This window comes from Rattus norvegicus, chromosome 1, assembly GCF_036323735.1.
Source record: "Rattus norvegicus strain BN/NHsdMcwi chromosome 1, GRCr8, whole genome shotgun sequence".
Taxonomy (NCBI): Eukaryota; Metazoa; Chordata; class Mammalia; order Rodentia; family Muridae; genus Rattus; species Rattus norvegicus.
Window position 1 is genome coordinate 47,966,580 of NC_086019.1, and position 25,227 is coordinate 47,991,806.

The 25,227-nt window shown below is 47.3% G+C and overlaps 1 protein-coding gene across 5 annotated transcripts in view; it reads left to right on the forward strand.

Annotated features, from left to right (window-relative positions):
- Positions 1-6,619: 6,619 nt before the first annotated feature.
- Arid1b (AT-rich interaction domain 1B) overlaps positions 6,620-25,227 on the forward strand; it is a 355,595-nt gene continuing 336,987 nt past the window's right edge. For 3 of the 5 annotated variants that reach the window (XM_039099688.2, XM_039099696.2, XM_039099692.2), the window contains exon 1: positions 7,142-9,206. In XM_039099688.2, coding sequence (XP_038955616.1) covers positions 7,437-9,206 — 1,770 coding nt within the window. In that variant the 5' untranslated portion in view covers positions 7,142-7,436. Of the gene's footprint in view, positions 7,118-7,141; positions 9,207-25,227 lie in introns of those variants that run through there. The other 2 variants (XM_039099697.2, NM_001419802.1) reach the window with 2 other exon arrangements.

A 25,227-nucleotide genomic window follows, 5' to 3' on the forward strand; every position in this document is an offset into this window, starting at 1 on the left:
AAACTCAGTCTCAGAAATTTCTACCCAAAGAGAAGGCTCCCAGACAACAGAAGTCCTCCACTGTATGGATACGAGGTGCCATGTCAGCTTCACGGAGAGTCTACATGAGCAGAGTTGGTTAGCGGAACATTGGCAGGTGGGTAGAGGGCAGTGGGCAGGAGGGGTGGATAGGGTGAGGGTGGGCTGCATGGTAGTCTCCAAAATTCTAAATTTGTTGACTTGGCTAGGAAGAGAGAGCAGGAAAAAGCCAGAGGTGAGACTCCTTTCCTCTGCACCCCGTCTTTCTACTCTATTACTTCCATACATATTCTGTCTCTAAAATCATCAATACTGAATTCTCACCGTCTTGCTTAAAGGCCACTTAGCATAGGGAGTCCTCTGTAAAGAAGAGAAAAAGATGCACACACTCTGGTGTACTCTGTGCCAGGCCTCTGGAGTTGAAATCAGGGCTCTGGCGGAACCGTAGTACCCATCCCCTCCTTGGCCTCAATTAATGAACAACTTACTAAGGGACTGATCTTTGGGGTCAGTTCACTTGTGTCTACTTGCATGGTTTTCCCTGCCGTACCCAACTTTACCATTGTTCATTTCTTACTTGAACTCTGCCCCATTGCGGCAAATAACTCGGAGCACCATTTACAAGGAGAATCTAAACTTTAAATCTGGTGTTCCGGCCAGAGTACATTCTACTCTGAAGGGCTAAGAGTTAAACAGATGTTCAGCAGAACTTTTGTTTTTAGCCTTGTGATCACACCAGGCCTCGGTGTGTAAATAGAGCCCTCATGAATTCATTTAAAAAGACAGATCTTAGGGGTCTATTACATGTGGAAAGTGCTCTTGTATCATATTGACTCTTGGAGGTGACTGTATCAAGGTTTTAGTCATGCGAACATCAAAATAGAATTGCTGTTGTTTTTAAGACAGTGTATCACTATGCAGTCCTGGCTGGCCTAGAACCCTCTAAGTAAAATGTCCTTAAACTCATAGATCCACCTGGCCCCACCTCCTGAATGCTGGGATTAAAGGCATACACTCCCCACTTGGCACGACCAACTAGTTATGTCCTACTACTTTTTGATTCTTGTGATAGACCACCACCCTGCCAAAACCAGCTTGGGAAGAAAGAATTGGGTTCATTTCCATTTATAGTTGTGGTCCATCATGGAGGTGACAAGACAAGACGGGAATCGAAGACAGGAATCTAGAGGCAGGAACTGAAGCAAAGCATTTTCAGTTGAATGTCCCTCTTCCATAATAACTTTGGTTCGTGTCAAGGTGACAAAAAACCGAATGAGCACAGCACAGTGCCTGGCAAGATGAGCTACCGTTTTTGATTGTTTTTATTCCTCACCATCGGGAGATGCTGGAACCTTCAGCTGACCTTGATGGGCATGAGCAGGACTTGGTCGCCTGAAAAGCCTAAGTCTGGACCTGATCTCACTAGCTCGGGTTCTACTAGAGCAGTCTTCCCAGCAGTTGTTTTCACCCAGGTCTGCTGTCAGTGCCCCACCCCCACCTTGCTAACGGACTCCTGGTACTTCTCCCTGCTGTTAAAATAAAAACCCTGATGTAATTAGGTCTGCTGGACCAAGAGTGGCAGCCACACCTGGGAGCAACTGGTCACTTTGATTTCACCTTGTTTTTAAATGGTCAGCCCAGGCCTTCGGGGGTGAGGGGTGGGGAAAAAGTCTCACAGCCCAGAACCCACTACTGACAGTAATTAATGGCCTTCTAGCACCTTGAACCTTTCTTCCTACAGCTGTCAGCACTTGGCAATTTCGTTTGTTTGCACGATCATCTGGTTAATGTCGAGTAGGTACAGTCAGTACTGTCAGTTACTTCTCCTTATTGGTTTCAACGGTGGCCTCAGGGCTGCCGCAGCTTAGAGGCTGGGTACCTTTGGGCTGAGAACGAATAGGTTTGGCTGGACGCTTCTCATGGTTTATATTGGGGAGAGCAATCTTTCAGCACTCATATCCCTTGGGAAAGATGGTCACTAGCAGCTTAAGACTCATCTAGGGGCTGGAGAGATGTCTTAGTGCTTAAGAGCACTGGATGCTCTTCCAGAGGACTCGGTTCGATTTCCAGCACCGGTGTGGAGGCTCCTCACCACTTATAACTCCAGTTCCTGGGGGAGGGGAAAGCTGATGACTTCTGAACTCCCTGGGCACCAGGCACGAATCTGGTGCACAGACATGTATGTAAAGAAAACACTCATACACATAAAATTTAAAGGAAAGGAAATTTATTTTTTTTTAAAGACTCATCTGAAGATACAGGAGGGAAGTCACAGAATTTTACATCTTAGAATAATACGGTGCAATAAGAACTTTAAAGTTTTGTGGAGAAACAATTCCTCGTAATTAACAACCAGTGCATTTGGGTGTGGGGGTATGCACCAAGAGGGAAATTATGTCACTTTCTCTAAGAGGAAGCTAGAACTAAGTCCCTCAGCACTTACCAGGACAACCAGGAGCCTGTCACGAATGTATCCTTTAAAGGTAGCCATTGGTTTTCACAATGGAACTGGGCATGAACCAAGTGAATTTCAACAGTGAAAACGAGGAACGTACCACATTAGTGCACATGGCCCATTTGGAATTTGTTTTTGAAACGATTGGCTTAAAAAATAGCTTCATTTTCAAGGTCCATATGTACTATAAAGCAATTAATCACATCTGTGAAAAGGACCCAGAAGGCCCTTGGATTAAGTCACAGAAACTTCTCTGAAAAACAAAAAAGGGGTTGATTGGACCCCCAAACGACCTCCCCCATTAGTTTAAGTAATTATTATACATGATATCAAATACGTTTACTAGCCAAGCATTTATTTTTGAGGCATCACAGGATTTATAAGGTGACTCAACACAAGCCTCTGCTCACCAATGACGGGAGCCATTCGAAAGACAGCAGCAATCAGTGGAAGAGTCCACACACTGTCTTTCCAGTAACGGGGCTTGAACCCAGGGCCTCGAACACGGTAGGCAGGCACTCTACCATTGAGCTATACTGCCAGCCTTTTAATCTTTCAGATGGGGTCTTACTAAAGTCGCGATCCTTCAGCCTCCTGAGCCATTGGGGCGGTAGGCATTTGCCAGCACTCCTGATGCGGAGCAAATGTTGAAAAACACTGGTAATACTCTGTTATCCTCAACAATGGTGAACGGAATGAAGGTGGACACATATGTTATACAACAATTACACACTAGGCTGTAATAGGATATTTATTACACATCAATCAAAAACGCAGAGAGCTGATAAAGTACAATGCATTAAAATATGCAGTAAGGTGTACCTTCATACGGTTCATGGCCACCGCTCTGTTCCCGGGGCCTTTGGAGACAAACTGTACTGGCCTAAGGATAAAGTGGTGGTCTTAGTGTTGTGGGAGCTGTGTAGATGTTTAGACTGCTGGTAGGGCTGCCAACCAGGAACAGCTGAGTGAGGTGCTCTCAGGTGAGGAAATTTGAACTCAGTTCTTCACTGGTCAAGTCCCCTGGAACATTAAAGGGCTCACTGCAGTGGGTTTTGGTGCAAATGTTGATAGTTGATTCCTATTTAGGACTGGGCGAGGGTAACAAGTGTTCTTTAATGGATGCTGCATGAAGTAGACTCTAGGCAAGTCTGCTGAACGATCGAGTGTAACTTATCCCCAGACCGTGTACAAATGTAATGCTGTTGCTGTTGGCCAAATCACTTAAAAATATTTGTTGTCTATTCCTGTCTGTCCCTCTCAATTCCCCCGTCCCGATACCTAATTGTTTTAGCATTCTGAACTTACAGGCCAGTGATAATTTGCATAACTGTTTCCAATCCAGCGCCGTTGAGCCCATATCCTGCGCAGACTCGGGAGTTATTCACTGCTAACGTCTAAATCTGAGAAGTGAATAGGACGATTGTCTAGTGCTTTTTAAAGTCTCTGACCAGGATCAGTAGGGAAATCCCATTAGCCCCATTCATCGCATCTCTCATAAATCTAAAAGGAAAGCAAGTATCCAAAGCCGTATTCTTTAATAGTTCTTATTTGTAAAACCTTGACAAGGCTTTATTCCAAATTGCTTCCAAATTACGGAGAGAATACTGAGAAATATGACGGGCAGTGAATCGTGATCACTTCAGTCACTGAGTAAATAAGGAGAACAGTAAAACGGGCTAATCTGAGAGCAAACAGTGCAACGGGCCTTGGAGAGGCAAAAGGAACTAAACTGTGGGATTCTTAAACTACCATCTGGCTCAATTCTCTTCAGCAGGCAAGCTGAAGAGCCTTTCATTCAGCTCCCTAAAACTTATTCAAAAGGCGCGGTATTTGAATATTAATATTTCCATATAGTCAGAGGGGGGAAAAAGAAAACCTTTTGTGATAGAAAGGCATGTTTAACAAAATAATGGATAATCCTCTGGCTACACAGGAAGAGCTAGGGAGAACCCCGTGGGTGGGAGGTTGGCTGGGGACCACAGCAGGGCCAGGGCCACCAGCAGCTTTTCACCCCCAAGGCTTCCTTGTGGTGACAGCAAACACACAAGTGTCACTAGGGTTTGAAATTTAGGCACAAGAGGTGAAAGATTAAGGAAGGCATTAAGACAAACCCAAAGCAGAGATTTCTGTCGCTCCATCACACTGAAAGAGACAAGGCTGGACTGCCACTCAGGATGGTCCAGGCAAGGGAAATAAGCTAGGCTGAAACTGTGCTGGGCCGAATCCTGAGCTCGTTCCATTATTGGATAAGAGACCCCCTACAACTGCTGTGTTCTTTATCAAGCACTGGGGGTTTACTGGAAACTTTAAGACACTTCCGTTATGTTTTCCCAAGGAGGTGCGCTGGGAAAGTTGAATATACAGGAGTCCATACTTTATCTTCAGCAAAGACCTGCTTTAAAAGACAGTGTTCTCTGTGCAAAGACAAAACCGAGTCCTGCAGGCTTTGTGCTCCTCCTGTACTCCTGCAGGCTGCTGTGCCTTCTGTCTGCTTTTAGGGTGTGGCATCTGCCACTGGGGAGGAAAAAGTGGCATGTGTGGCCCTTTATAGCAGGTTGATTTCCTTGTGCTGGGTGCTCTGTTTTACTGCCTCTCTGCTTCACTCTCTCAGTTGACTTAGAGTTAAATGAGATTTCACTCACATAGTTCTCTCTCTCTCTCTCTCTCTCTCTCTCTCTCCCTTTCTACTTTCATGGTTTTGGCATGAAAAAGAAAATATTTCTAAGAAATAGGCCAGAACTGAACTTGGTGACTCATTTTCTCTTTTAGGCACGGTTGTGAAAATAAGTCACAACATATGGCTTGTCTGAATTGACTTTGATATATTCTACTTGTTTGAAAAAAATGCACTTTTATGATTATATGTTTATATTTAGTTTGGCTGAAAATGTCTAAAAGCATAAATATGTAATTGATTTTAGATTATGTCGATAGACATATACACAAAACAGGCATATATTTCTATTTGTGTACGAAAAAACTTTGAAAATCCAAAGTGTGGTGTAACCCTATAATTAGTACACATTCAAATATAGAAGAGAAGATCTAGGGGGAAAATGTCAAAAAGGCACGGTAAGAAGAAGTAGTGTTCTCCTGGCAAAAAAAATGAAGAATGACTTGGCATAGACTTGCCTTATGGCTGTAACTCTGACACATATGGATGAAAACCCTGCTTTCCAGCTGTTTCTATAGGGTCATGGACAGTTTCTATACTTTACAGTGACCCTTGGGTATATACCCGATTCTCTCCCCCACCCCACCCCCATTTAGTCATTACTAACATCTAGAATTTTCTACTTAGCCATGTAAAATATTTACACTTGGCCCAGCAAACAACCACAGCAATTGACATAAACTAAAATAGTTTTTTATGAGCGACTAAAGAATGATTTTGGAAAAGTACAGTGCACCTGAATCTAGCATATTCCTTCAGCCTGGCCTCTGGAACCTTTGGTTTCAAATGCTTTCTCTCAACACAAATCGGGCCACCCTAGCACAACGGAGCCGTTGCTTAGGTTAAGAAGTTTGGCAGTCAAGAGGTTGGTTACTCCATGATAATATCGTGTAAAACACTATCCTGCTAAAACTATGGGCACCTTTTTTAAAATGGGCAACTACTGCATATTTCTGCTTTGGGATTAGGCTGTTTGCATTATTATTGATTTTATGTTTATTAAATACATCTATTTGGTTTTGTTTCCCATTACTTAGAAATGAACTCATATCAAGAGGGTTAATTGCACACATTAACCTCTGAAATATGATGAAAGGCGTCGTGTAGATTTATGAAGACCCAAGATAAACCTTAGCCGTCGCTGTTTTTGCACTAATAGTTAAACGTCTCCTGAATGCTGTCTGGAGCTAACACTGGAGAGGACACCCAAACGCATTATAAGAAAAATACTCCGTGGGGAATGCTAGGAGTTTTCATACCTACTTACGGTGCCTTTAAAAAGAGTTATATAAACATCACCTTGGGGATTAGGGTGGTGAATCATAAGCAATTATTGAGCGCCTGCTGTGTACATGGCACAGCAGTCTTTGCGGCTTAACCTTCACTTAAGTCTTTCCTAATTTCTCAGTTGGATGAAGTTGTGGGAATTACGCCGATGGCCTGAAATCCAGGCGCAGAGGCCAAGGTTGTGAAAAATTACATAACTCCTGAGAGAGACTGAGTGCTTTTGCCCGGCCTGCCTAAATGTTTCCCTTCTCCATCGGCTCCTCACCACCTCTGAGGCCCAATAGACAACTTTGCTTCCCAGCCCCTTCTCTCTCTTTTGTCTGCTCGTCAGACTCGTTTTCCACCTTCGTAGCGCTCCCTTTAGACGTGAAAACAAACACAGGGCCGCGGGTTGGCAGGGAGACCGGAGGCACGAGGGGACTGAACAGCTTCAGGCCCCGAGCGCCGGCAGCCGGTCCCCCCCTTCCGCTCCCCCAGGCCGGGTCCCCCGCGCCAGGCCGGGCGAGGCAGTGCGGAGCGAGCGGGGCGAGCTGGCGGGCGAGCGTGCGCTCGGCGGCGGCGCCGGGGGCCGAGTCCAGTCCGCGTTTTGCAAGTGCGCAGCAGCCCTCGGAGAGAAGCGGATAATAGTTGCTCCGGCTCGCTCGGCTCCCTCACGCCGCGCTGGGCCCGATTAGGCTCAGGCAAGTCGTGCATTTCCCCCCCATATCCGGGCTAGAGAGGGGAAAAAAAGAGCGAGCGAGAGAGAGAGAGTGTGTGAGAGAGGGAGAGAGAAAAGTTTCATTGCAAGCGGAACTAAAAAACTTTCCGCCGGTCCAGGCGGTAGCGGGCGCGAGCCCCCGAGCGCAAAGGCGCGCCCCCGGCGGGCGGCCCGGGGCTGCGGGGGGGGAGGGCGCCGCGCTTCCCCGCGGGCCGCGTGGATGCGCGCAGGAGGGGCGGCCGGCTGCGAGTGGGGACATTGTCTCCCCCCACCCCACCCGGCCGCGCCACGCCGCGGCGATCATGGCCGCGCGGTCAGCAGCGGCGGCGCGGGCACGGGCGGGCAGCTGCGAGAGGCGGGCGCCCTCGGGGCCGCGGCCGGCGCCCGGGGCCCGGGACCTGGAGACGGGCGCGCGCGGCGCGGTGGCGGCGGCGGCTCCGGGCCCCATACTGGGGGGCGGCGACGGCGGCCTGAATAATGTGCACCACCACCCCCTGCACCCCCGTCACGACCTGAACATGGCCCATAGCGCGAGCGCCGCGGCGGCCGCCAGCTCCAACAGCGCGCAGAGCGGCGGCTCCGAGGCGGCTCTCAAGGAGGGTGGAAGCGCCGCCGCGCTGTCCTCCTCCGCCGCCGTCGCGGCCTCTTCCTCCTCGGCGGGCCCCGGCTCGGCCATGGAGACCGGGCTGCTCCCCAACCACAAACTGAAAGCCGTTGGCGAGGCCCCCGCTGCACCGCCCCATCAGCAGCACCACCACCACCATGCCCACCACCACCATCACCACCATGCCCACCACCTCCACCACCACCACCACGCACTACAGCAGCAGCTAAACCAGTTCCAGCAGCCGCCGCAGCCACAGCAGCAGCCGCCGCCGCCGCCGCCGCAGCAGCAGCAGCATCCCACTGCCAACAACAGCCTGGGCGGTGCGGGCGGCGGCGCGCCTCAGCCCGGCCCGGACATGGAGCAGCCGCAACATGGAGGCGCCAAGGACAGTGCCGCGGGCAGTCAGGCTGACCCGCAGGGCCAGCCTCTGCTGAGCAAGCCGGGCGACGAGGACGACGCGCCGCCCAAGATGGGGGAGCCGGCGGGCAGCCGCTATGAGCACCCAGGCCTGGGCGCGCAGCAACAGCCCGCGCCGGTCGCCGTGCCCGGGGGCGGCGGCGGCGGCCCGGCGGCCGTCTCGGAGTTTAATAATTACTATGGCAGCGCTGCCTCTGCTAGCGGCGGCCCCGGCGGCCGCGCTGGGCCTTGCTTTGATCAACATGGCGGACAACAAAGCCCCGGGATGGGGATGATGCACTCCGCCTCTGCCGCCGCCGGGGCCCCCAGCAGCATGGACCCCCTGCAGAACTCCCACGAAGGGTACCCCAACAGCCAGTACAACCATTATCCGGGCTACAGCCGGCCCGGCGCGGGCGGCGGCGGCGGCGGAGGAGGAGGAGGAGGAGGCAGCGGAGGAGGTGGAGGAGGAGGAGGAGCAGGAGGAGCAGGAGGAGCAGCGGCAGCGGCAGCGGCAGCAGGAGCCGGAGCTGTGGCGGCGGCGGCCGCGGCGGCGGCAGCAGCAGCAGCAGGAGGAGGCGGTGGCGGCGGCTATGGGGGCTCGTCCTCGGGGTACGGGGTGCTGAGCTCCCCGCGGCAGCAGGGCGGCGGCATGATGATGGGCCCCGGGGGCGGCGGGGCCGCGAGCCTCAGCAAGGCGGCCGCCGGTGCGGCGGCGGCGGCGGGGGGCTTCCAGCGCTTCGCCGGCCAGAACCAGCACCCGTCGGGGGCCACGCCGACCCTCAACCAGCTGCTCACCTCGCCCAGCCCCATGATGCGGAGCTACGGCGGTAGCTACCCCGACTACAGCAGCTCCAGCGCGCCGCCGCCGCCGTCGCAGCCCCAGTCCCAGGCGGCGGCGGCGGCGGGGGCGGCGGCGGGTGGCCAGCAGGCGGCCGCGGGCATGGGCTTGGGCAAGGACCTAGGCGCCCAGTACGCCGCTGCCAGCCCGGCCTGGGCGGCCGCGCAACAAAGGAATCACCCGGCGATGAGCCCCGGCACCCCTGGACCGACCATGGGCAGATCCCAGGTAACCCCCGCGCCCGGCCGGGCCTGCTTCCGCCCGGGCCTCGCGCCGCGAGCCCGACTTTCTTTCTTCGCCGGGTACTTTTCCCGGCGGTTGGCGGGGGTGGCGGGGGCGCGGCGCCGCCGGGCCGGTGCCGGAGCTGGCGGGGCCGGGTAGCCGGGCTGCCCCGCGCCCTCTCGGCGTGCTGCGTGCCCGCGCCAGGCCCGGGACGGGACCTCGGTGCCCCAGGCCGCGCCCGCCCGGGGAGGGCTCTCGGGGTAGCGGGCCCCAGGGCCGGGCCTGGCTCCGCCGGCGCCCACGGTGTGCCCCGAGTGGGCGCGGGGAGAGAGGAACTTTCTCCGGGCCCCGGTCGGTTTCCCATTCCCCTTGCGAGGCAGGGGCGGGGGGGAAAACGAGGTTAGCTTTGTGACAGCCGTGGCTGGTGGAGTTTGGATGTTTACCAGCAGGAATAAGACCCAGATTTACAACGAGGAGGCGGCGAAAAATTGTAAAATAACATCGATTCGTTTCCTAAGAATAGCCAGGGAGAGATCCATTATGGGGCTAAGGGCTCCTTGGAAGGAGTCACCTTCAACCGGGAGGCGATGTTGAAGGAATAGATTCCGGATCGATGGAACTTATTTTGATCATGGGTTAGACTTTTCCTTCCTTCCTTCCTTCCTTCCTTCCTTCCTTCCTTTCTTTCTTTCTTTCTTTCTTTCTTTCTTTCTTTCTTTTTTTTTTTTTTATTCAGCAAACCTCGTAACTAGGTAGTAGGCCAGTGAAAATGGATCGTTCTGGATCGTATTTGTGTGGATTTTCTTGATTTTGCTGTTGCCCAAGTCCTACAGCGTTGTTAGGAAGTGCCTTTTGCTCTGGCTGTTTCTTGCTAGTAGGCTGAGCCTAAAGACTGACTTGATCTCTCCTTTGCAAGGTTTGGAATTTGAATTGTGGAGGTAAACTGGCTGTAATAGTCTCCAGACAGCTGCCTCTGAGTTGACATCTAATCTGCCATCTGATTGGCTCCCCTCTCACCATTGGGCATTTAGCACTGCTGATGTAAATAGAAGTGCGGAGCAGTACAGTCACAAAAATTCCTGACACAAATAATAACTGAACTCTATTCCAAGCAGATGGAAGGTTGAATACTATTTAGAGCTTAAATTTTTATGAATCATAGCAATAAGAGGATTGAATACAGAGAAACATGCTGTTGTCCAGTATTGGGCATTTATAAAACTCGGGTCCTTGGTGACAATCTTACAGTATGAACGTTACATTTGTCTTAGATTTTTAATTGTGGACTGAAGATAGGAAGATAGCAGTATTGAGAAATAATTAATGCAAAGATTGGGCCAGTTTGGGCTCCGTAAAGCTTTTTATAAAAGTCTGCTTTTTACAGATCTAGTTGAATATGTTTTAGGTTTACCAGTTTACAGTTTAATGCATTAAGACTTCAGTATTCCGAAATGCTACAATATTTGTTGATATTTAATTATCTAAAAATCAGAAGAAAAGCTATATGGCTGGTGATTCTTAATTAGCTTAAAGTCAGAATAAAGCCATGCAGTTTTAGTAACTTGTGTTCTCATAATTGTGACCATTTTAAGATGGTCATGTGGACGAGGAGGGTAACTTAGATTTGGCATATTCTAAAATCTGTGAGATAAAATTAATTTTTGTAGAGAACAATTGGTCAAAAGAGGCAATGGACATTTCTGAGAAATGCTAAGAAACATATCTTCTTTTGATTTGTAGCATAGAAATGCCCCCAAATATTGTTTTCCCCTCCTGACTGTTTTGTTAGGCTAAGTAATGTGAGCTTCATTCGCACTGCTTGTGAATTAGAGCAAGAATATTTAAAGCAAGTTGTACTGGGTACTGTTTCTTCCAAATAATTTTTCTTCTATGCATGTCTTAATGCTGTGCAGTTTTGTGATGTTTTCTAGTCTGCTAGAAGGGAATAGCAGTGTTCTTCGGTTTACCTCACTTGTTTTAGGGAGGTGTGTTTTAAAAATAATTGTGGATTAGAGGAGAGACTTGGTTGGACTTGGTACCTGATATCTGCTGCTTCCAAGCCTACACGGTTCAGGGAGTTCTACTTTAATAAAAAAAAATTTTCCCCCTGTTCTTGATGGAAAACTTGTGGTTTCAATTTTTGTTTTCGATCCACACAGTAAATGTGAAAGAGAAGTCCATGTAATTATTAAAGCTTCTCATCTTTGTCAGCTGTAGAGGGAGGAAGCTAGAGACAGATGCAGGTTCCTGCTGCTTTAGAGTGATATTTCTTAATGGCACCAATCATTGTAAGTATTTTTTGTTTTCTTGGAATGAGAGTGTATCCATTATGGCCTTAGTGGCCCTTGGGAATAGCTTTTTTTATCTCAGAGAAAAAAGGACAGACGTATGACCTCAATTCACAGATTTCTCTTAGTTACCTTACCGGCAACATGTAGATTGTTTCTTTTTATGCTTTTATTAGTTTTTCTTTCGGAAGAACAATATTATTTAGTATTTGTTATGATAGCTGTGTTAGGTAGCCACTTGTCCACAATATTAAATTATGCCAGTCTATAGATCATAAATTACAAAGTCATATTAAATAATGGAAAAATAAATCTCTTTTGGCTTTTAATACATTTAGTTTCATTTTTGATTTTAGGCAGATGGTTTGTGTTGGATGGCATTTTTTTTTTTTTTTTTTGTTACTGGGAACAAAACCTGCCTATTGTTGAGAGGGATTTTTTAAAGATTGAAACATGCCACATTATGATTTTTTTAAAATGTATTTAGATAGAGCAAGTCTCAAAAGGAGTCCCAGGGAGTGCTCACATATATAAATTTCTCTTGAATTCTGTGCATGTTATTTTATTTTTAGTTTATAGACTATAGCAAAGTGTAAGCTAGTTTAGGTTTACAAGCAGGAAGTCCCAGAATTCTTCCTTATTCCTTAAAATGAATCTAAGATACAGTGTCTCATAAGGTCGGTCCCTCCCCTCTTCCACAAAACCTTAGGTTGACAAATATTTCAGATTTTATCAAAATATAGTGATGGCCTGAATTTATATATTTGTCTGGGTATGGATGGCTGTTTTCTGGTTAGGTGGATTTAGCAGGAGTGGTTCATACAAAAAGGCCTGTTATTTAAGAAATAAGAACAACCCCCATATAAAAATGTAATTCTTGTTTTTCATGTTGTAGTGGATGAAAATATTTATAGCTCAAAGTCAGTTATGTGAGGTACCTTGATTTTTTTCTATTACTTAATTTTGACTGTATTTTATAATAGTAATTTAAGGCAGCTAATAGAAAATTAAACTCACATTAATATTACATCAGATTTATTCCTGGCACATGTTCTTCCCTTTAGTCTGTAACCGGAAAGGACCTTTCTTCTGTTTTCCTTTTGGTTTTGTCTGTCTGTAGTTAAGGATGCATTTTTGGCCAGGCTTTTGGTCACTGTATTTTTGTCAGCATCGTATTGTGTCCTGGGTATGGGTATAACCCAGAACACACGGGACACATTAACTAATGTACTTTAACCAATATCCTGCTCCTCACTGAAGTCGGGGAGGATAACATCTTCACTGTGCTCTGAGAATACCATTAATTCTGCTCTGAGAACTAATTTGATAAATACAGGACTAGCTACAGGAAGATTTAGTAATTTTACCGCACACAGTCACCTTGTAAAGAAAATCAGTGTAACGGGGGGGGGGTTGTTTTCAGTTCTGTTTCTCTCATTAATCGACCATATATGGCTTTATAATTTGGGTGGTGTATGTGCAAAGATGACTTCTGATAGATCAGGGGCATCGATTCCCTAGGCTGCACACCAGCGTCATCACAAACCTAGAGTAGGATCTTTTTTCTATTATTTAACCCTATCCTTCCCCGGGAGGGCTGACTTCAAACTTTATTGGGTCTGTGACATTTCCCAGCTCGTTCTGGGAGCAGTGCAGATGCACTTGGGTAGGGGCAGATTAAGGGAGGTGGCCTATTACTGATTTTTTTTTTTTTTTGCTATTACTGCGTCCGGCTGTCCCTGCCCAGGTCCTGGAACCCTGCATTCTGAGCCTTATTTTGTGACTCATGCCGCTTTCATTTTGTAAATTTGATATTTATGTTTGATAAAACTGCTGTGCGTTACTTAAAACAACAGATTTATGGAAAAGCTGAAAATGAATATTAATAAGAATCCCATTAATTTTTGTGTAATATTTACATCTCCAAAATGGATGTTATGAAATCTTTATGGCGCTATATAGCAGAGCTGTTTTTAGTTAAGGGGCCATACCCACTTCTTAGGCAGTTCTGGAACTGGGGCGTTTTGGGCTGTGTGTGCCTATTTGGAGGAGTGCGCTTTCCAAAAGAGGCTTTTGCAGTTCTCTGTGGACCAGGAAAAGCATGCTGCATGCTTGCCGCGGATGCACCCTTGGATCTGTGCATTCGAGCTTGCTGTGCATGCAGGCTTGCTGTATGCACAAGCTTGCTGCGTGCGCTCATTTTTTTGTACGTGTGAATGCTGTGTATGCACAATTGCTGTATGCATGCTTGAAGCTATGTATGCATGCTTGAGGCTGAGGAATCCCAAGGCTCAGCCCTGTTCCCTGTGGCGTGGGGGAGGAGCACCACGTAGAACTGCACAGACCAAGAAGGTGTTTATGTATCACAGATGCAGAGTATTACACGGTGCAGTTAGGCCTGGTTTGGAGGCTATTTGCATAATACTAAATGACCCTTTGGTTTAATTAGGTGACTGAATAATTAACACTCGTCTGAAACCGTGGTGTACTGCAGTGACTCCTTTTCTCTTAGAAAGTCAACGACCAGGAAGAGCTTTGGTATCTTTAGTTACTACCCGAGTGTCCTTAGGAGTCTGTTCAGATCAGCTTAGCTTACATTTGAATAAATATGCTGTTGATACACATTTGCTGTCATAGTTCACTGTTTACACCAAGGGAATTTACTGAAGTTTAATTACTCATATCCTCGGTTAGGTTTTCACCAAATGTATTTTGCTTTTGAATGTTTTTTTTTCTGTCTGTGTGTTTGTTTGTTTTTAAGTATAGAGACAGTTGCATATTCCCAGGCTGGCCTGTAACTTGCTCTATAACAGAGGGTGGCCTTGAACTTCTGACACATAGCCCGGTGTGTGCCAGGATCACCAGTGTGGGCTGCTACTCTAATAGATTTCGTGCATCCCGGGATTGAATGTAGGGCTTCGTGTGTGCTGGGCGAGGACTCCACTCATTTGGAACAGTTTCAAGCAAACTATTTCTTAAAGTTGACTTACATCTAAGTAGGATCCAGCAGGTTGTTTCCAAAGTCAGCTCTGTCTGGGTCAGTGCCAAGTATGTTATGAGGCTACTGTTTGACAGATGAACTAATGGTGAAACAAAATTGTTTCTTACAGTAATGTTTACCAGCACAGGCTGAGCATACATGGGAGACAATCACTTCCTTTGTTAAAGGAAGCAGTCTCTGGAATGACCGGTCAGCCGGTGAGGGCCTGTGCTGACCAACCTCTAGGGTGCTTTTCTCAGCATTCCAGCCTTGAGGGAAGACGAAACCGAGGACCAGGCAAAAGTCCTCTCTTATTCAGCCATTCTGGAAGGGGGTTGTGTTTGATGAGCTCTAGAAACCCTAGATGACAGTACCACATCTTCTGTTTTGGAATAGACCACTAGAAAATGACAGTGTTTAGATATGTGTCTTGCTACATTGACGAGACAGAGGCAACAGTATAGAACTTACCGTTTAACAGTCTGTAGGCGTCGTGGGGTCGCACCAGGTGTATCTCATCCCTACCGCCTCCTCCTCAGACTCTTCACCTTTGTAAACAGCAGAGAGGAGTTATCCTTTCCCTTCTTTGTGTCAAACTTTGAGCTTGCTGCCTCTCACTGCGTGTTATAATTAGGCTTTTTTTTTTTAAACGCCACATCAGTTTATTAGCAAAGCCTTCCTCATGTTCCCACTGGGGCACCCTTGATGTTTTTCTTTTTAATTTTATGAATCTGTTGATTTCTCTGATAACGTTGACACTGTGGATTTTTTTTTTTCTGGAGATGTGTGATTGTGTCATCACTGGGCATGGCATCATTAGAACCTTTCTGAGGTGGAGAGGAGGGGAGGACTTAGTGGGGACAAACCTGGGGTGCTGTCCAATTGGCCATGGAAAGAAGCTGTCCTGATTAATCCCCCCCCCCTTTCTCTGTATACAACATATTTTGATCATGTTGTTAGAGCCTTTCCTGTGAACAAGTAGGTTTGCATGTATGACACACACACGCACACACACACACACACACACACACACACACACACACACACACGCACGGATTATATTTTAACCCCATTGATGTTGCAGTGTACTCAGTTCTTGAGTGATGGACAGAAGACACCAGGTCCTAAGTACTGTGTTGGGAAGCAGCAGTTTTTTAGATGTGAACACTTAGAATTCTTGTGGCTGCCCCAGACAACCTACTAGCAGCAAATTATTTATGGAGCACCCACATTTTACAGTCCTGTGTAGACACAGGCAGTAGTGGGGCTGGCGCTCCCTTGCAAGTGATGCTGATGCTGACCGGGCCTTGGTACCCAGACCATGAGTGTTTGGGACCACAGGTTTGGAACTGGCTCATTTTAACAGTGTAAATGGCAACTGTGTGTTTTTGCAGAGTGGTGGCCTGATTTTGGGGGGGTGAGGTGGATTTTGGCAACACAAAGTTGATGTGATATAGCAGATGATGCTATCTCCCATTTCCCCCAGCCATTTACTGGCTTTGTGCCAGTACACAATGTTGCTCCGTTACAGAGGCAAAGAACCCAAACTGGAAAATGGAATCATTATACAGAATGGTTCCTTTTCTTCTCAGTTTTCTGCATCACGTAGACTCTTGGAAACAGGGAAGTAGTCTATGGGGAAGCCTTAGCTTGCTGGGTATTTCTGGGAACTGTTTAGATGATGTGTGCTGGCTGAGCTGACAGCCACCTCTCCAGGTCCTCAAGTAAACTCCAGAAAGCCAGGCATGGTGATTAGTGGAAGCAGTTCCAGAATCCTTAGTGTTGGTTCCTGGCTTTCTGTTGTGGGTGTCCCAGAAGTTCATCCATTCCTCAGAAATGATTGGGAATTCCAAAATTGATCAAGGAGTTGACATTCAAGTTTGGAAGCATTACCAACTGAATTAATCCACTGTAATGTCTTCCATTTTCTTTAAATAATAAATCCGCTTTGCCTAGTGAGTTATGGGTTACCTTGGAAGTGGAAGTAGGAAATCTTGCCAAATAGGTAGTTTTCTAAGGAAGCAGATTCAGCTCGCAGGGACCGGCACACTTGTTATATTTAGTTCCGGGATGGTTAGGATTAAAGGAAGAATATAATGAAACAGTCTCTCCTGATGTAGACAGTTGGCTAGGGGTCTGGCAGGCATGGCTAGGGGTCCGGCAGGCCGTGTTTAGGGGTCCGGCAGGCTGTGACTTATTGTCAGGTGTGGACACTCATTTTCTCTGTCTTCCGCAGGAATTTAATTTTCTGTTTTTGGGAATGTTGCTGGAGAGTTGGTTGCTGAAAGCCTTCACTAAACCCCACGTTGTGTGCCCTTAACTCTTTGCTTACCTGCTTTCCTGAGCGTGCTTACTCTGCCTCGATTCAGGGTATGGTGGAGGACATGGCTACCCCTTCAGTTAGGCGCTGTTTAGCCCTGTCCACCTCCACAGTTCTTTGCTGCTTCGTAGACACCAAGTAGTGTCTGCTGTGGCCTCACTTCTCCAGCTCGCAGGCTTGAGTGGAAGCCGAGAGCTGTGCAGATACTCAACCTGACCTGATTGCCTGGTGTCCTGAGGGGCATGTCTGGTGACGTGGGAGGCACTCGTGAGTCATTGGTACTGAGAGTCCTCTGGTTGGGACCCAACCCTTCCTCAGACTGTCTTTTTACATGCACTGCAAAAGTCACTGTCTCTCTAGGGTAACTAATTTTCAGAATTTCAGAAATGAAGGAAGAGTCTGGGAGGGAACTTGGAGTTTGGTTTCTCAGGAGCTAAGTTAACAAGCGTCCTTCTCTCTGCATCAGTTTTAACATCAATGGACGCATAACTTCGGTGTATTTGTTTTTTAAATTATATATCCGTGTCCGCTGTTTGTGGGTGTGTGCATCTGAGTGCAGGCGCTGTGGGCCAGAGTGAGGTGTTGCGTCTGCTGCAGCTCAGCTGCCTGGTGTGAGTGCCAGATCTGAACCCAGGCCCCTCTTGATTAGGTGCATTACATTTGCACTCTTGATCGCTGAGCCATTTCTCCAGCTCCGGTCCTTTTGTTTTAAAACTGAGAGTTAGAAAGCTAGAACAGGCAAAATTTAATTTTCTTTTGAATGAGTGCTAAGTGCTGTTTGGTGCTTTCCATATAGAGAGTAAGTACAGCCCAGGATCCATAATTTTCCCTGGTGAGTGATCAGAAACTCCTGGGGCTTTGCAGAGTAGACATTAAAGTGAATGGCTGTAATACTTCTCTATTCTTGTGCGGAAAGAACATAGCCATCAAAGTATACCACCTGAGGGGAAGGAAGCTAACTGGGGAGCTCCAGGTGGGACAAGGGGAAGGGGGCCAAAGCCAAGAGCCAGGCAGAGTCTGGGGATGCTCAGTGTAACCCAGTACTACGTTGGTTGTATGGTACCCAAAAGCAGTAACGGGGAACAGAGCATCCCGTCCTAGGAGATACTTGAAAGGTGTGGCAGTGTGTCTACAGTGACCCTGTCCTGACGCACTTGCTCACTTTCAAATCAGTTATGAGAATCCTGTTCAGGCAGGCCTCACCCTTTTAGAACTTGAGAGTTGATCTTGGGTGTGATGGTGTTGACAAGAAAGGGATTTTCAGGTGGATTTTGTCTTGCGAGTCATTTGTATGATGCATTTTCCTAAAGGCTGACTAGCTGGGCATACCCTAGCACCCAGGAGACGAATTGCTGTGTTAAAGGCTGGTCTCAGCTACCTTTTGAGTTCCAGGGTAACCCAAATTACGAAGTAAGGTCCCTCAAAAACAAACAGTGAAGGTCAGCAGTGCCCTTCTATCTGGTCACTTGGTTGTTTACCTGTATCTCACTGACAGCCTGAACCAGAGTTTCAGAGTAGCAGGAAGGAAAGCTGCTCTGGGCTTGATACCCTGGAGGAAGGTGAGAGGCCAGCAACTCAGCTTGACTAAAGGAGTCTCGTGGGAGCCATTTTGCTAGTTTGGTGGATCTGTGCTTCACCCAGGGCAGTGTGTATCAGGGTTAGGGGGCAAGATCGCCGAGACGGAAGCAGAGACAAGGGCAAGAGCCAAAAGCAGTAAACAGCGGGACACAGGAAGATGGGATGTTACCATCTGTGTGACCCCAGGCAAGTCACTTCAGTCTCTGTGCTTCCTGGTTCAAGGAAGGGGAAAAATCAATGTGGGGTTTCTTGTGTGGACCTGATTAGGTACCATGGGCATGAAAGGGACATTTTAATAGAGTGACAAAATACCGTGTTTTCTCATCAATAAAGACCATAACTGAGTTTTTTTTTCTTTCTCTTGTAGTTGAGAACAAATAGATTAGTATTTGACGCTTATTTCCTATCTAAATCACTTCAGACTTTTCCCCTGACGTTTCTTTCTTTGCCAGGTAAAGGAAAACTAAGTTATTGGACAGTTGTAAACGTGGACCATAGTTTTCAAGGCTGTCACTGGTATAGGATGCCAAGGCAAATAGACAATGCAGAGAGTATTTGAAAATTGTTAAACTTTGTGTTCATTGTTTATCATAGAGGGCTGCTCTTAGATTACCGAGGGAGTACATATTGGCAATTAATGAAATGAAGTAGTTTGTTGGGTACTCTCATGATCCTTGTGCCCCTTATTTAGGCCTGGGGGGCTGGTTAACTGACCTCAGAGCCATCTAAATGTTGACTCGAGGAAGAATGTTGGTAGACAACTTCCAAATTGGATCTTTTGCTTCTAATTAATTTTTGTCATGAATTAGGTAGGTTGAAATCATAGTCATACTGGCTAGGAGTTTGCTGGCTTCGAAAGCAGTCCCTGGCCTCTCAGTGCCAGATCCCAGATTCTCTTGGCTGATCCAGAAGACAGAAGGGCTGGGGGTGGGGGTGGCCTAGTGCAGGAGGAGAGTTTTCCACAGCCTTTGGGCTTCCGTCCTTCCGTCCTTTCATCTGCTGGCCACAGTGTGAGGCCAGGCTGTCCCTCCTGTGAGGAGGGCCTGGACTGTGAGGACCTCCAGACACCAGTGTGGACTTTGATTCTGTAGGGATTGTGTGTCTTGTGAAGTCCCTGAGGTTTCCCATATGGCCCTCTAATTCCTAAAGAGGGAGAGAAGAAAGGAGGCAGCAGAGAGGAATGTTACTAGGGTGCTTGTGCTTGGACAGCTCATAGGAGGACGGCTTTTAGTCTAAATGCTCTTGGGAGGTTTTCATGATTCACTGAAAACTGATGCAAAGACTTTGTCCTCAGCTGTTGAGCTATTCGAGCGGCTGGAAGTCAGCGTGTTGACTTTTACTCTCTGTGTGTCCCACACGTCTGTATAGAAGGAAGGGTGTTTGATGAAGATCGCACACATACTGGTGTGACTGACCCAGCAATGCCCAGAGCCGCATTTATTTCCAATATGTGGTAATTTTTAGGACCTCTCAAAGGTTCAACACGTGAAATTCACTAGGTAGTGTGCGCAGCACCATGTGACCAAAATATTTTTCCCTGGCTGCTTCAGAGGCTGACTGTTGCTTCTCAACAATTTTACTTGTTGGGCATCCTGCCAAGCGTTTAAGACAGCCCCTTCTGCGAGCCTCCATTCTTAACCTCACACTGAAGTGCCGTGACCTTCTCATATGTAGATTAGCCATGTGCTCTGTGCAGCGGAACTGCTGCCTCAGGAAGAAAGCAGCACTTGCTTTATTCCAGTGGGAGCTTGACAGCTATTCATCCCTGACCTGGGCAGAGGTAATGCAAGGAGATTGGACTCCCCCGGAGCATGGACAGATAACCCAGGGAGGTAGCATGTGCCGCTGTGTTACACAGACACACAGATGTGTGTGCAGTGTCCCGGTAGAAAAGACCTTTTCCATTGTGGGAATTTCCAATTCTTGTTCTTGTTGTTTTGTGGTTTTTCTTTTTCTTTTTCTTTTTTTTCTTTCTTTCTTTTTTTTTTTGCTGTATTCTTTCTCTCCCTCCCTCCCCCTCCCTCACTCGTTTTATTTATTAGTCATTTATATGAGACAGAATCTCACTATACAGTCCAGACTGACTGTCCTAGAACTCACAAGCTTTCCACTGTTTGCTGAGTACTGGGATCACAGGCATGTTCCTGCCTCTGTGTCTGAGCTTTGAAATAATTGTTGAAATTTTGTTTTTGTTTTTTTTCCTATAAGCATTTGACAACAAAATGCTTTTCTTTTTTCTTTGGTTTTTGTTTCTGTTGTTGTTTCATACAGTGGACCATATGGGTTATGTATATTTCATTCAGACAACCCTTTCAAAGAGACAAGGTTTCGGACATTGGAGAGAGGTGCTGTACATGTCTGAAGTGAGCTCGTATGGCTTTCCTCACTGGAGAGTTCTATTGATGAACGCAGCTAATGAGCCGTGCGTTTTATTAGGTAAAAGTAGTTTGAAAGCGGTTTCTCTCTGCCTTCTTAATAAGTGTATGTCGGGTTGCAGCCCCGCATGGGTAGCAGTTGAGGTACTTGATTGGGTTGGCATGGTGGAGCATTCAGAAGGAAAAGTTCTCATTGTGTGATTAATAGATCTGAAGTGGCACTCCAATGAGTTCTTGGCAGAAGGAGGGGGATCTGGGCAGTCTGACATTTGTAAGTGGCTTTGTGTGGCTTTCAGGCTGAACTCTTCCTGTGAACACTCTGGTTTATGGCATGGGTCAGAGCCTGGGTGTTGATACCTCACTCTCCCAGTGGGTTGAGAAGGGGTTACTCCTCTGTGGGGAGTGTGCCTGAAGGCTCTGATAGAGCAAGGAGAGGAAAAGCTGTCCTTTTGACCTAGGAAAACTTGCTTCTTTCTGCTGGGGTTGGGGTGAGGGGAATTTTGTGATAACTGAGAGAAGTGATTGTGACAATATCAGCTTTCAGAGACGTTGGGCCCTAGTCCCCAGGTCACTGTGCTCATGGGTGCCCAGCCTCTGTGTGTGGCTTTTTAGGAGCAGAGGCACACCTCCACAATGAGGTTAAGGAGGTTGGGGTGGTGACAGTTAGCATGGAGGAGAAAGGAGGTAATACCGTGCTGGGCACAGTAGCAAGGTGGCTGTGTAATTAAGGTCAGAGTGGCTGCGTGCTCAATGGTCCTCCCCGGGGAAGAGGGTGCACAAACCCGAGGGAGAGCGAGCGGCCGGCCAGCCAGGCAGAGAGAGAAATGTCACAGGTCTAGGTGAGTCCACAGCTGAGCCCCGCTGAGGATGGTTAGTTAATGTCATAGTCAGGGGTGATTGGTAAAACTTTTAAGAAATAAGCTACTTTTTGTTCTTGGCTTCTCATATTAAAAAAAGGGCAGGTTTATGGAAAGACAAGAGAGTCATACAAAATAGTGTTGTAATAAAAATCAGTAGTATGAGAATGGCTGCAGTTACTGGATGAGACCACGTATGACATGCATGCTCACACGGCTGCGATGCATCATTGTTACCCTAGATTTGAAGACAAGCAAGTGGGTAGTGTTCCTTGTCACAGGAGGGAGGAAGGCCTTCAGAGGCCTCCTGCTGTGGTGGACACCCTCCTGTCTGCCTCTCAGAGAGGCAGAATTATGTTGATGCACACCATGATAACAGAGCTTTTGCCATGTTCTATTGTCATGACCAGACAAAGAGTAAAGAATCTGTATCACGAGAGGGTGGCTATTGGTTTATCCTGGTCGTGTCCCTAGCCATTGCTTTAACCCCCCTGTCATAGGAAGGCTGTACTATTGTCTGGGTCATTGCTCTGAGTTAGCAAAGCTGGGAAGACGGTTGATGTTTAAAGAGCAGTGTAGATCATCTCCCCTCTGTTTATTTCAGTGTGCTGTGGGGTCTGCATTTGGAAGTGCTTCTAGAATGTAGGGGTGCATAGTAAGTTGGTTTGTATACAGAGAGGACAGTGTCTCAGGTCTCTTCAGTTACATACGAGGCCAGTACTTGTGAATTCCTGCAGTAGGAGGACAGAGTCAGGCAGATTGGCAATACAGAGGGGTTTGGCAGAGGTGGGGAAAGGTGGGACTGAGGGCAGCTGGAAGGCCAAGTGAATGTTAGAGGACACAACAAAGCACCATAGTTGTTGCATCTGTTATGGGCAGGAGCTGCCATGAAGGTGTGAATGTTAGCCAGACTGCAAAATTCGCACAGCTTAGAAAAATCACTTAGTTGGAAAAAGACTCAGGCTACAAACACGAGGAGGTAGGTTTGATCCCCAGAACCCATGTAGAAGAAAATGGCTGCCATGGTGCAGTTGTAGTCCTAGAAGTGGGGAGGCAGAGACAGGCAGATCCTTGGGATTCACCAGCCAGCCAGTCCAGCTTAATTGAAGAGTACCAAGCCAAAACGAGGAGCCCTGTTATAAAGAAGGTGGATGGTTTTCCAAAGATGACACACAAGGTTGTCCTCATGTCCCACACATGGGCACACAGTTTAAGAGAGAGTAAAGAATCAGAATGATGAAGAATGAGAGCATGAGGGAAAATCTCCCACTTCCTGGAGAGGTTTTTTGCGAGGTAGTCATGGTGCCCTCAGAGCCACAGTTGGTGGCAGTGAGATTTGAAAGCACTCAGTTGACAGTTGAACACTCCCTTGCTTTGCTGGGATGCTGCTTGGATAGAAATGGGAGACCCTTTAGTGTACTGTGAGCAAGGTACAGGACTGAAGATGGTTTTGCTTTATGCTCTAAATAGTTCTCCCTAAAATTTCTCAGTGAAAGCAAATCTAAGCTCTTCATAAAGATCGTTTGGTCTTATACCAAGGCAGAAGTTCTGGTTGTAAGTAACCCTGCAGAGGTGTTTGAGGAGTATGAAAGATATAGTTCCTACACTGTTCTCACACGTCTTGCTCACTCTCTCATGATGCTGTCCTTAATCTAGAATTCTATTATTTCACTCTGTTTTACTGTTCATAAGATTATATTCATAGGAATATGTGTACTGTGTATTTACAGTAACACTTTCATTGTGAAGGTAGCTGTATGGAAGCGGCATCCTTTGGTATGGCAGTGTGTAGGGGAATTCAAAGGAACAGGATCCTGTTTAACCTGTGGGCAAAGACCCAGAGACAGGTATAGAATGGAACCCTTCTGTGCAGTTCTTGTTCAGTATGAGGTTTGACACGTGCAGAGAGAACATTATGAAATGTAAGACAGTTTAAGGGAATGAGATGTTGATAACCAGAGGGTTGGTTCTCCTACTAAAGAATAGATCATTCACATAGAACATGAGGAGAAAGTGGATTATTTTAAAAATCTGCTGTCCTAATGTGGTTACTCACACATACAACATAAAACTCAGTCTTTCAAAGATCTGTTGCTCTTACTTCTGTAGCCTTGCACATTCTCGGCATGTACCCTTTGACCTGGGCTGCTGACCGAAGGGCAACGTCTTCCATTCTTATCAGCTGATGAGGCACCTGCAGCCTGATGTCAGCTGCCTCCTGGACCTGGGAGGAGGGTGTAGACGCTTTCTTGCCTGACCCCAGGAGCACGAGGTAGGAAAGAGTGTGGGATTTCCAGCTTTCGGACATACTCTTGCTTGTGTATCATTGGGTATGTTTCATTCCAGACTGTGGCTTTGGAATGCTGGGCTTGAAGTATATTCTGAACAGCAGATGCTCAAGTCTGTGTCAAGAAAATAGCGATGAGCAGGAGATGAGAGCCACCGGGGGGCATGGAGAGCCTAGTCACCTGTGGTGGTGCTTTTAATCCCAGCACCTGGGCAGCAGAGGCTAATGTCTCTCTGTGAGTTCAAGGCCAGCCTGGGCTACACAGGGAGTTCTAAGGCAGTTCTAAGGCTATATAGGAAGTCCCATCCCCAAACTAAAACAAAGTAAAACTAAGCAAGTAAACAAACAGAAAAAACAGCTCCCGAGCCTGTGTCTGAGAGGCATGGGGGACTGCTGGGAGGCATCAAGTCTAGGGTCAAAGGAGCAGCTAGTCCTGGAAGAGTCCCAGAGCAGCTTGGGAGTGGAAGCTTCTGGAACAGGTGCAGCACGCTGTGGAGTCCCTGAGAGTGGAGGAGTTACTGTGTCCATTGGTGTCCAGGTGAATGGAAAGGCAGCCCCAGTGGCTAGTGAATAGAGAACGAGGCTTTGACATGGATAGAAGAAGCAGAGAGACTTGAACTGACTCTCAGCTCTGTCTGCCCATGTGACCTGTGTTTTAGTGATTGGGAGCTGTCCTGGCAGGGGTGGGGTCCTGTGTCTGTGTATCCCCAGAAACTGCAGGTATGCATGGCTCTGTGTGTGCTTCTGATCTGAGTTCATATTTAATCCTGGCAGTACTTTGTTTGCTGTTCCCACCTTATAGATTTCAGCAAATATAAGTCACGGGGGTATGTTTGTACAAAGATTATTTACAAACATTTCTGAAAAATTTCTGTACTCTATTGAGCCACCAGCGTGTTCATCTGCTCCTTATCTCTGCCAGTGGGGGCTGTCTCCTTGAAGTAGACAGCGGAGACTACCCGAGTGTCTGGAGACCTCCCTGAAGCAGGGTCATTGCTCATGGCAGTGATTTGAGGCTGAAGCCTCAGCCAGCAGGAGTAAAAGATGACACTGTATTTTCTCATTACCTTCTGTGAAATCTTGTGTTTGCAAATGTCACGTAGGGCTTCTGTCTGCATAGATGATTCATGGATGGTAAGTCGATAAAACGGGAATGTATTTCTCCTGTGTATTTGTAATGAAGCCACTTTAAGTGGCCTGTATGCACTGTGCAGGTTCCCTCGCACTACCTGTAGCCACCCAAGAGAGACCAGTTGTTTTGCCATTGCATTCAAAAGTAATTAATTAATAATTAATGATGTAAGGTAATTGGTTGAATAGTGAGTAGGAGTCAGGTCCTTTG